At 48.8% G+C, this 12,594-nt stretch overlaps 1 protein-coding gene across 1 annotated transcript in view; it reads right to left on the reverse strand.

Moving 5' to 3' along the window:
• Nucleotides 1-12,594, reverse strand: part of ADAMTS12 (ADAM metallopeptidase with thrombospondin type 1 motif 12) — a gene marked incomplete at both ends in the record, with an annotated part of 181,821 nt that overhangs the window by 6,903 nt on the left and 162,324 nt on the right. Inside the window, 3 exons of the mRNA XM_081090333.1 lie at nt 179-338; nt 2,375-2,518; nt 5,607-5,780. Of these exons, the coding sequence (XP_080946459.1) occupies nt 179-338; nt 2,375-2,518; nt 5,607-5,780 (478 nt within the window). The remainder of the gene's footprint in view (nt 1-178; nt 339-2,374; nt 2,519-5,606; nt 5,781-12,594) is intronic.

The raw sequence follows: 12,594 nt of genomic DNA on the forward strand, positions 1-12,594 counted from the left end.
CCTTAAGGAATCAGAGTCACACCTCACCAAGTCAGACTGCTTCCTCCCAGCGATGCCGGCTGGCCTTTCAACATTAAGTTCCCAGCTCAGTAAAGGGGACTGCAGCGACCCAGGAATCAAGTCATGCAGGACAACTTACTGTGAAAAGCTCTCCCCCTGAGCAAAGCCCTCCACTCACCAGCACTCTTCCTGCAGGCCTGCTGGTTGCACTCTTGGAGTTCGGGAGGTCTGGGTTCATGGTCACACTGGCATTGGTCTTGACCTTCAGTTCTATTGTCCTCTGAGGAAACACAGTGGACAGTCCTCTTCTGAAAGCCACCCCCACAGGAAGCTGTGCACTGAAAGAGTGGGGCACATGGAAAATCAGAATTCTTCCCCAGACTCACCAGGGGAACTCAGCTGAACGCCTCCAACCCACCGTGGTCAAGTAGAAAGCCTCAGGACACATTTTGGAGCCACAGAATCATTAATCAAAGGCACTAATAATGTGGAGATGTGAACTTAGGAGGAATCCATATTACAGATTGTGTGGACTGAAGTGGGCTTAATTTACTATTGGGTTCTCAGTAGAATGTGTACAGAGGTTGAATTATGTGTAAAATAGAAAAAAGAAAGTCTATTTGGGCCCTGGTTTCTTGGCAACCGAGTTTCTTTGAACTAGCTTTGATCTGGGGCTGGAAATCACATGTGAGGAAAGCGTACAGAGCTACAAAGAAAGTTGAGAGCAGGATAAAAAGAGAGGTGGGAGAGGAAAACCACAGTGGGATGGAGAAAGAATGTGGAATGGACCGAGCTAGACCACGTGAGGTCTCAAGCCATGCTAACAGGTAAGGCTCCATGGTAAGGTCATGAGGTGGCCACCGGCAGGCAGAAGGGAGGTTTGCTGGCCTGTAAAAGCAGCTTAGACAAGATGATTCCTGGGCATGTAAGAAAATGTCTGAATTTACCATATATATGCTTTTAAAATTCTGGGTACCTATCCGAAAAACTTGTAAATACTTACTTGTAAAGATATATGGACCCCTAGGTTTATTGCAAAATTATTTTCACAACATCCAAGACATGGAATCAACCTAAGTGTCCTTCAACAGAGGACTGGATAAAGAAGATGTGGTACATACTGCAATGGAATACTTCTCAGCCACGAAAAGATGAACTACTGCCATTTGCCATTTGCTTTCTCGTTGTCAATGATATACGAGACACGGTGGGACTTGCCCATTGACTAACTCAGGGCAATGGGGGGTATTAGCCAATTGAGGGGAGAGCTTTGACCCATTCCAGTAGACTTCTCTCTTCCTGCCTCTGGACAAACTTCCCTAAGAGGCAGCAGTGCATAGGGCTTTTATAAGGCCTTTTGAGGATGGGTGATCAACTGGTCCAGACACCGGGCAAGGTCAGGCTGGGAGTGCACCAGTTCGTATCTGATTTCCCTGTTCCCTGTTTCCTTCCTTTTTTCCTATCACATCTGCTTCCTGGGCATTGTATTTCCTAATAAAGTGATTAATTTTGCCTCAAGGCTTTATTTTCTAGAGAATCCAGGATAAGACAAGTCAGAGTGACCACTGAATCTGTCTATGGAAGAATTCTATTTCATTTTCAGTATCACTGATAGTTTTATTTATACAATAAAACAACTTTGAGCCGAGACCGGTTTGGCTCAGTGGATAGAGCGTCGGCCTGTGGACTGAAGGGTCCCAGGTTCGATTCCGGTCAAGGGCATGTGCCTGGGTTGCGGGCACATCCCCAGTGGGAGATGTGCAGGAGGCAGCTGATCGATGTTTCTCTCTCGTCGATGTTTCTAACTCTCTATCTCTCTCCCTTCCTCTCTCTGTGGAAAATCAATAAAATATATTTAAAAAAAAAAACAACTTTGAATAAGAAATCCTTTCCTCCTTTCCAGTTTAATTCTTTTCCTTGTCTCTCCATACAGCTGGCTGCCACATGGCAAACTGATCAGCAGAGGACAAGAGGCCTGGAGCTCGTTAGGCTAAGCCTCAAGCTCCAGGGCACATGCGAGTCCCATTTGCACTAAGAAAAGGCAGAGGATCACAGACGTTCAGGCCAGAAGTGCCTTTCCTTAGGCTTTGTGCCTCTGGATAGTTTGGTATTTGATCTTCATCTTTTGAAAATCTTTGATCTGTTTCTCTTCTGAACTCAGGACAGCAAACATTGACCACCATGTCAGCTCTGGGTCAACCTTAGCAGACTTAGAGGTATATTAGGAGAAGGATACTAGCTCTAAAACATATAGAGACACACTGTCAGTGGACACCCTGAACATTTACAATGACTATATGTTCTTTTGAAACTAAAGAAAACAAATGCTTTTTTTTTAGACTAAAGATACGAAGAGAACACAACTGACTCTTACCAGGTCCCAGTTCCCCGTGGCCCAGTGACAACAGGGGTGCTGGTTGCAGGGGGCAGTAGACACCGGCCGTTGTGCCCAATCACAGAGGCCTCTCGGACAGGCCACACCTCTCTCCTGCACTCCGCCTCCACAGGACCTGGAGCACTAATATACAACAGGGACAGGTTAGGTATAAGCATAACCAATGGACACAAGACATTACGGGGGAGGGGAGGCCGGGGGAAGGTCAAGGAGGGAAAAAAAAGGAGACATATGTACTATTCTTTATAATATTTTAAGCAATAGAACAAAATTAAAACAAACAAACAAACAAACAAAAAAAGAAAATCACACGGAGACGTCTGCAGTGAGAAGGGAAGAACTTTCTATGGTCACTTTTGTCGTGTGCAGTGTTACTTAGAATATTAGTATCTGTACTGGAATCTGAGCCTCTGTTACAAGTTCCTTACGACCACTCAGTCCCTTCAAATACCAGTGGGGAAACCAAATGAGAGAGAAGGAAGGACACAAAGGAAATTCTGAGGATAAGAGGAGGAGAAAAAAGCAGAAGATGCCAAATAGCTCCATGTAAAATATGTCAACAGAAGGAATTTTGGTTAAAATTCGAAATAAGTCATTCCAGAATGGACGTTGTTATCTGTGTTTTGCCTTCTGGCCCCAGTGTCTAGAAACGGAAATGTAAAATGTAGACATTTTCATTATGATTAGCTGTGAGCACGCGCATTTGCAATACAAGTTTGTTCATCTCCTGTTAAAATGGGATTCAGCTTCTTTTCCTGCTGCATAAAGCTGTGAATTACATGTGTGTCTATTCTGAATAGGCAAGTTAGTAAGTTTGCTCAGGGTTCTGATGCACTGGCTATAATGCTCACAAAGTAAATCTGAAATGACAAGTTGGTTCCTCAACAGATACAACTCTAAAACGTGTCAGCTTTTTGCTCACTAAAATAATTTTACAAGACATATTGTCTCCTCTGCCTAAAAATTTTGGGAGGAAATTAAATAATTCACCAAGAATCTTTGAAAAGCACTTTGAGTACTTTGAAGAATGTTAATTATCATTTGGTAACAAAAAACACACAACACAAAACAATGATGGGTGTCAACATCTTGCCCATATCATGTCAGGCACTATGTGTATGGTGGTACCATGGAAAATGCAAATTATATACAATTAGCCCTTTCTGCTCAATAAAAGAACCAATCTATTGCTTCCACAATGTTCCAACTTTGAGAGTCAACATGGACTTTTCAAGACATATTGAAAAGACATTTATTCACTCCATTTTTAACTCCATGAGGAGAGGAGAGTAACCCCACATTTGTGATCCGTGTGTGTACCTACACATGGGCATAGAGATTCAGGACCGCCTGGCCGTGTAATCTCCAGGTGAAAGGGATGAAGAAGAAATAAACCAGTGGTTCTTGAGGTGTGGTCACCAGACCAGCAGCAGCAGCATCTTCTGAGTTGTTAGAAATGAAAAATTTCACGCCCCACCCCAGACCTCTGAATTGGAAACTCTGGGGGTGGGGGTCTAGACATCCGTGCGGGAGCAAACCCTCCAGGTGATTCTGAAGCATGCTGAAGTTTGCCACCCACTGGAGCAGACACGTTCCCACAGCTGCAAGCAGTCTGGGCTGGCTGACTCCACTGACATTCCCGTGTGGCATTAGACAGTGTGTGTGGCCAGAGCAGCATCATGGCGGCTCAGGAAAGCACCTAATATGTCTAGTCCCTCAATGGCTCCGAGGACGTATTCAACTGACTTTTGCATTTTCCACCTTCACTGCTCGGAGCCTAGGAGGGAAGACTTCCAACTTGGTGGTTTGCTCAGAACAGAGACATTTAGAAGGAGGGTGGTAGAAGGCCCTGGGAACAGGTGCATGATGGGGGCTCCCAGAAGCTGCTGAGGAAGTATATAGGATACATCTCTTTCACAACCAGAAAGCAGATATAACTGCTCATCTGTGATAACCTGCAAATGCCATTTCTCCGACAAGGCAATCTAAGCTCCTCTGTCAATTCCAGGACTCTGGAAGCTACCATCAGGCTCAGCATACACGAGGGCCTACGCCTCGAGCATGGGAATAGCAGGTACTTCATGCTCTCCAGAGCTGGGCAGTGGAAGGACAAGAAAGAGGGGACAGTGGTGGCTGCTGTCCCAGAAAACACCAGGTGTTGGCCCAGAGGGTGAGAAATCAGCATGGCTGCTTGACCCAGTAGACAGCAAGCAGCTCTCTAGGGGAATCCACCCTCCATAGTGTGACCCAAACTCTGTATCTTTCAGTTGTGGTTCTCTACCTTCCCTTCCCTGGCACCCGGTAGGTTCACCCAAATATTCTTAATTTAACTCTTTTTCCTCAGTTCATTCTCTGCTCAATGGCCACTGGGCTAAGGCCTACAGTGGAAAGAGTCTGCCTTAGGTTTGAATTAATAGTCCACCAATTTATTTTCTAGTTGTGTGACCTCATGGAAGCTTCTTAACCTCTGAGTCTCAATGTCTTCACCAATAAAGTGGAATTCATAGGCCTACTATCCTGGCTGTTGTGAGAATTAAACCAAATATTGTAGGCAAAATGCCTAGCTCACAGACACCCTCAAAACATGCTGGGTTCCTTTTTTCTTTTTCCTACCAGGCATGGATGTATTTGGGAGCAGCATTTTTGTCTACTGAGGCATTTGCTATTGGCAAATTAGATCATCCTACCTCACCAAAGAATAGTAACCTTGTTTCCCTGTGTTGAAGTAGGACAAAGACCTAGCAGGGTCTGGACCCTCACAAAACAGAGGACACGGACACACACACTTCTTTTTCTCTGTGCAATTATCTGGACATTTGACGGAAAGGTGGAACTCTAAAATATACTGTGCGGAAAGGGTCTGTCCATCACGCCCAGCCTGACGCAGAAGCCCAGGAGAGCCATGTGAGGCTCCGATCTAAATGGCTCTCATCACAATGGTCCATGTACGTGTCCCCAGCAGGGACCCCAAGTCCCCTGTATATCCATTGGGACACTAGGTTCTAATAAAGGCACTGGTGTGTCACCGTGGGAACCATACAGCATAGTTCACGTCGTGGACCCGGTGAGCCTCCCCACACAGCGTTGGGTCACTGAATGGCGGCCAGTCATCGGCACCAGGCAGGTGTGGTCTTCCCTGAGCTCTAGACTCGCGTGGGGACACAGACAGGCATGTGGTCTGGCCATGTGGACGGTGCCCGAGGGGCTGTACCTGGCTCCAGGGCTCCACCTGCCATTCCTCGCAGGGCTCCGTGTTGCAGCTCATGCTCCGCGGGGGCGGGATGCCGGCCAGGAGCTGGCAGTGAAACGGCCTCAGGCTGCGGTGCTCCCTGTCCACGCACTGAGTCTCCCGGATCCGGAAGCCCCCGCTGCAGTTCCTGGAGCACTGTGTGGACAAAGGATGCCAGGCCTTCAGTGCCCCAGGCCCCAGGAGGGCTCCCAGCACCCGACGGTCCAGGCTGCAGTCACCAGAGGGTTAGTTCTGGCTCACAACGCCCTGGGAGGTATCACCCACTTTATAGATAAGACAGCCGAGGCTCAGAGTGTTTCTGTGATTTGCCCCAAAGCTCCTGATGAGTGAAGAACTGGACTTCAGAGGGGACCGGGGCAGGGGAGATAGAGGCAGACCCTGGTGCTTCCCAGCCTTTCTCTGCCAGATACTGTGGATGAACAACATGGGTTAACAATACGCCCCGTGGTCCTTATGTCCCGAGTGTCCTCCTTCCACCCTTTGCATTACCCACCAGCCACTGCTCTTCCTTTAGGTCTGGGCTTAAATGTCACCCCTCAGAGAAGCCTTCCTTGGATAGGCCCCTCCAGTTTAATCACAGGGACAGGAACTATGGAGCGACTTCTATTTATCGTGTCCATCCTTCTAGTAGGCTCTCACTGCCATGAAGCTGGAGCCCTTCTCCCCTGGTCACCACTGTGTCCTGAGCCCTTAGCACGGTGCCAGGCACAGCAGAGGTGGCCCACACAAACTTTAGGAATGAACAGATGAATTCCAAGCAAAGGGCAACCAGGGAGGGCTCTCCATGGGCTAGAGAGACCTGTGGTTCCCACAGGGAGGAGCACATCTTTCTTTGTCCTCTGACTCCTTCCATCACTTATTCTATTGCATTCTTGGCTGAGAGAATGCAAGTATGTCCATAGCTGCAAGGCATGTTTTCATGTGGCCCCCTCTCTACTTGGTAAAAAATCATGCTCTCTTTCTGGCCATGATAGGATAATCACGATGATATGTTCTTGTAGATGGAAAAAGAAAATTCCTCAGAACTTTTCAATCAAGGTAGATGCCAAAATACCGTCCCTTTCTTCTGCAACCCGGCATCCCTGGGCTACAGCATGGGAAGATGCGGGCCCGTGTGCTGGGGGGCAGATGGATGCTGCAGTGAACCCATAAACCAACTGTGTTTAGCTTCTCAGCAATAAGCAACACTTGGAAGGCAGCCCCCCAAATAAACTAAAGACTTTGTTTTCCTGCCAGGCTGTATGTACACAGAGAAAAGAGTAGCTGCCAACTTAAAATCAGCCACAGAGGAAATGAGGCAGCGTGCTAATCATTTCCACACAGAGCAGCCATTTTTCCAACAGACAGACGTCTGGGAAAGAGCACATGATTAGAACAAGAGGCTCGCTACTAGGAAAAGGACCTTTACAGGAGACATGTGTAAAAAATGCTTCCTTAGCTTCCATTCCATGCTATCGTCTGACATTCCTACACTGAATTTTCAGAACAGCATTACCCTTTGGTCAAAGAGGGACTTCCCATTCAATGAAACGTGACGTTTGTTAATGTGCCGAACGAAGAAATAAGGGAAGACACTCCCTAAAGCTGTGACTTTTCTGTCCCATTTTCTAAAGGCCTCAGATTCTGCCAGCGCGAGGGAGGGGCCGGATATCCCATCACTCCACTCCTGACACTGTTGCACCTCTGGGTGCTGAGGGCCAGTTCCTACATTCCTTTCCTTATTGCCCTGCAGGAGGGTCCCCTGCGTTCCTGCTCTCCTAACCCGTGGACACGACTGAGGACAGGAGCCAGACTGATGAGACCAGAAACACCGGCTGAGGCCCTGTTGCGACCAAACAGGCCTAACGGCTCTCCAGTTACCGCATCAGCTTGTTCAACTGACAGAATCTGCAAACCAGATTGCGTTAGGATGAAGGTGCCCTCAGCTTACAGGGGCCACTGGCAGAGATCAAGTGAAGTCAGTGGTTCTCTCTTGTGTTGTTTTTTATTTTATTCTATTTTTTAAATATATTTTATTGATTTTTCACAGAGAGGAAGGGAGAGGGATAGAGAGTTAGAAACATCGATGAGAGAGAAACATCGATCAGCTGCCTCCTGCACACCCCCTACTGGGGATGTGCCCGCAACCAAGGTACATGTCCTTGGCCGGAATCGAACCTCGGACCTTTCAGTCCTCAGGCTGACGCTCTATCTGCTGAGCCAAACCAGTTAGGGCTTGTGTTGTTTTTTAATTTATGAAACTCACACAGGTGTTCCAATGTGTGAGATTAACTAACATAGGATCAGGAGGGCAGGAGACTGCACACAATTACCACCCCGACACCAACCGGCTGCACGGCCAGTGGGTTAATCACTTCTCCAAGCCTCTGTTCTCATGGTCTTAGAAGGATAAGCCGGATGATTAAACTATCCTGACATGCTAGAGGGTGTTAAGTGTGGGGTCACTAGATCTGTCCTCTGTCTTGATTTCAGAATACTTTAGTGCTCTTCAAGCTGCATGCCAAATGCTAAACCAGGAGACAGAAAAAAATTCTTTTTGGTTCCTTTCCTTATGCTACAGATTCCTGAGACCCTTAAGATCAACTAATGCATTCCACACATTCTAAGTTGAACAGCATAAAAATTCGCCCTTCCATCTGTCTCCCCCCCTCCCCCCCACTTCCTCCAAGTATGGGGCACTTGTTATGCTCCAGGCTCTGAATCCCAATCTAGCAGCAGGGAAAAATGACACCAATGAGTAGAAGCGATAAAGGCTTTATGTCATAGGCTGTCCATGATCTAGTGAGGGCACAAAGGAGGAGGGATCTGTGTCCCTGAGGAGGTCAGGAAAGGCTGGGATAAAGGGCCGAGGCTGGGGCTGAGTCATGTAAGATGAGCAGATGCTCTCTGCTGGCAAAACAGGATGGGAGACATTCCAGGTGGAGAGAATGGCACAGGCAGAGGCGCGGTTAGGAAGGCTTGTTAGGAAGTCGGTCAGAACGCTAGAGCAGAGGGGCGGTGGGCAACGGGAGAAGCCTCCCGTCTGGACATCAGTCCTCAACTCCAGCGTCTGGGTTCATGCTTCCTGTGGTCCCAATGGCTCCGATTTACCTGCCATTCCTCTTTAGGGATCCCTTAACCGGAACCCCCTGGGGCGTCAAGAGAGGGTGATGGTTTAGCCATTCAACCAGTGATACCAAGACAAAACAAACGCAGAGATTTTCAGCATAGGATCCGCCTTCCTGCTGCTCAGTTTTTGCTTGCTGGGGCCAGAAGCTCCCCTATGGCACGCAAGTCTAGGTTCTGACTTTGGCACATTGGGATTTGATATATGTTCCTGGGAACATGTTACATATAAAAGTTGGGGACTCTTTGTACTTAGCAAGACAGAGGCTCTTTCCCTAATTAATTCATTTGTAAAAATTCACATCTAGCCAAAACCGGTTTGGCTCAGTGGATAGAGCGTCGGCCTGCGGACTGAAAGGTCCCAGGTTCGATTCCGGTCAAGGGCATGTACCTGGGTTGCGGGCACATCCCCAGTAGGAGATGTGCAGGAGGCAGCTGATCGATGTTTCTCTCTCATCGATGTTTCTAACTCTCTGTCACTCTCCCTTTCTCTCTGTAAAAAATCAATAAAATATATTTTAAAAAAAATTCACATCTAAAAATATGTAGCACTGCCATCGACAACCTGTAAAACGTAGTAACCATGGAGACAAGCAGGACAGACAGAAAGACGTTCACTCAGGAAGGTGGGAGCCGTGGGTGCCGCCTGGCATTGGTGTCACACCCACTGAGGGTTTCAAGCTGGTCCGTGTCAGCACTGTAGCTCTTCCACAAGAGGCACCTTCCTCCTCTGACAGGGTTTGACGTTCTGAAATTGCCGTGCCTCTCCCAGCTGGGGTGCATGTTTCCTGTGCGGCGCTCCCCTTCCTCTGGAAAGCTGTCATTACACTGATGATGCCTCCTCCGGGGGTGGCTTCTTAAAACTGAGAGAGTTTAGTGCGACCTGTGTGATCGGGTGTTAGTGTGTGCACACCAAGCTTTTGTCTCCTCCGTGGGAATTATAAAGAGGGGTCTGTATTGGGTGAAAATTAAATTGTTTATCGAAAGCTCTTGTGCAGCGTTGGGTGCATAGTGGTAGTTGGCAAATGCCAGGGCTCAAGGTAGGTGAAGTCCTCCCAAGTTCATGGACACTTTGAGTGCCTTGTCTGCTTAGGACGCCTGCTTGAGCCCGTCACTTGGTTGACAGGACTTACTCCACTGTCGCCTGTCCACAGGCCTGCAGTCCCCGGAAGCCAGAGGTCAGTAAACACATGAGAGCCAGTCCTAACCTTTACCTTGAGCTTAGAGTTCCCCCAGGGCTTCCCTGGGACAGTCTTTCACCATTTACAAAGTCGTTGCACAAATATTCTCTCTTTTGATCCTTAAAATAACTCTCTGAGGCAAGCAGAGTAATAGCCTCCACTTCATTTTTCAGAGGGGAGCGAACTAAAGCTCCTAAGATGTTAGATGAATGGACGAGAGTCACATGCTGGCCGGCCACCCGGGGAGAGAAGGTACCCACCCAGGTGTGTCTGATGCCCAGCCCAGTGCGGCTCCCAGGATTCAATTCTGCAGAACTACTTTCCTCAAGTCCGTCTCTGGGACAACCTGAGGACTGCAGTCCCGGTTGGTTCTGGACAGACGAATGCATCAAGAGGAAGCAAGTGCATTCTGGAAAATGACTTCTACACCCTGTGAAGCTAGAGACCCAAATGTGACATCTCATTCTACCGTCACGCGTGAGAAAACAGCCACAGCAGTGGTATGAGGCTCCGGCAAGCACACAGTGGTAGAGACACAGCTGATGAAACAAGTGCAATTCAAAACAATCACAGTGAGAAACCCGGGGGCCCCAGGTGTGACACCTGTGGGTTCAGGTGAGACTGCAGCACACCCTGCAGTCCTATAAGCATTAAAGTGTCCCTGGACCTGGGTAGGTATTGGTGGGATAATGCAGAAGGTACAAGGGAAAATTAGGATTCTTCCCTCTGAGAAAGTATCTGTGAAAAGGCAAACCTGTCAACTTGGTAGAACCTAAACCCTTTGGATATTTAAAGCAAAACCAGGGGCCCACTTTCCTACTTAGATTTGCGGGGTTGCCTCTGAATGAGCTAAAAATCCTGATGGAACAGGGAAACTAAGAATCTTTCCCAGTGTGTGGTCGGAACTTCTGGCACCCTTATGTCTTGGTTAAAAAGTGGGAGTCAAAACCCAGTCTCTCTTCATCATCAGACTTGAAGATAAAGGCCTGGCTGGTTTGGCTCAGTGGACAGAGTGTCAGCCTGCGGACTGAGGGGTCCCGGGTTTAGTTCCGGCCAGGGGCACACGCCTGGGTTGTGGGCTCAGTCCCCAGTGTGGGGTGTGCGGGAGGCAGCTGATCGATGATTCTCATTGATGTTTCTGTCTCTCCCTCTCCTTTCCTCTCTGAAATCAATAAAAATACATTTTTTAAAAAAGAATTGAAGATAAAATGGAAACCAACATTCCCAGGCAAAAGAGAAGTCACGTACGCAGTATCCATAACATCTGATCGTCAGAAAAAACAGAAGTCAGCGCAAACCACCGTCCGTAGCTCAATGGTGTCTCTCATGTTGGGTGTATCTACCATCCCGAAAGAAGAGACGCTCTCTGTACTGATGAGACTGTGTCACCCTGAGGATTAGACTTGAGCTGTGGTGGGGACCACATTCCACAGAAGCTGATGACATGTAGAGACATCTACAGCCACCCAGCATGCTGCGGGGTTAACAGTACTCCCTCTCCCGGCCATGAGGGAGGGATCCAGAGGCAGGGAAGGGATGCCGGGCAGAGCAGGGCTTTCTCGGGGAGGGGGGGGGGGGTCTGGCCCCAGAGAAGAGCTCCCAGGTCTCTCATCCGGGCTTTACACCAGCTGGAACCCCTAGGGTTTTAACTGGAGTGACGTTTTCAACGTGTGATCTATTCCACGCGTCTGCCCTTCTTATGAGCCGTGTAATTTCCACGGGAAGGACCAAGGGCTAGTCCCAGTGATGGGAAAGTGGGCCTCCAGGACTTGCTCAGAGGTAGAAGATGTTTCTTGAGATTTTTCTGGATATGGAAGAGGATTTATAGCCAAGCGTTTAGTGCTTGTTGGACCCCGAGTTTGTTATGCGTTGGTAGAGAAAGAAACAAGAACCAGCATTCCCCCCTGAAAGGAAATGGCATGCCACGGAGGGCGGGGCTTGGCGGGTGGCAAAGGAAGGCCAAGCAGTTTTCTCAGGGAGTTGCCTGCTCCCCCCACCCCCCAGCCCCCCACCCTCTTCCAAAAGACCAGAGCCTCACTCTGGAAAAGTCGGGAGAGCAGCGAAAGGACATTCCACCTTCCTGTCTGCAGCTCCGTCTGCCGGGGACCCAGAGCGTCAGTGAGACGCCCGCAGTGCTGCTGGTCGAGGGAAAGTGGCTCCCCAGAGAGGAGACGGGCCTGCAGGGCACCTGGGGCTGTGTGCTTGGCAGACGGGTGCATGCCAGGCCCCACCTCTGTGTCGCCTACAGCCAGGCAGCTTTCAACTCACCGCGGACCAGTGCCAGGCAGCCAGGGTGGAGGTCCCCAGGGGCTGGTGTGAAGCAGAGTCAGCCTGGTGAGTGGCCCCGAGCACCCATGCGAGGTGATGCAGCCTTTACAAGAACTCTGCAGGCAGCCCGACGAGCAAAGACAACAAAACCACAGCCCGATCGGCACTTTTAAAGATCAAATTCTCCTCTGCGGTTCAGCTTTCATTTTGAGTCTGGCAGATTCAAGGTAATACTGGCTTTGTGAGCCGCTGCTGGGCCATGATTTGCTTATGCATGAGATAACGTATACTTGTTACTTGTAATGGTGAAAGTAAGTAATTCAGAAATAGTGTTGCATGCTGGACAAGCAACTCACTCCACAGGTGTCACTCACCCGGTGAGGGGAAGGACAGGG

This window comes from Myotis nattereri, assembly GCF_964212035.1.
Source record: "Myotis nattereri genome assembly, chromosome: 4".
In the NCBI taxonomy this organism is placed as follows: domain Eukaryota; kingdom Metazoa; phylum Chordata; class Mammalia; order Chiroptera; family Vespertilionidae; genus Myotis; species Myotis nattereri.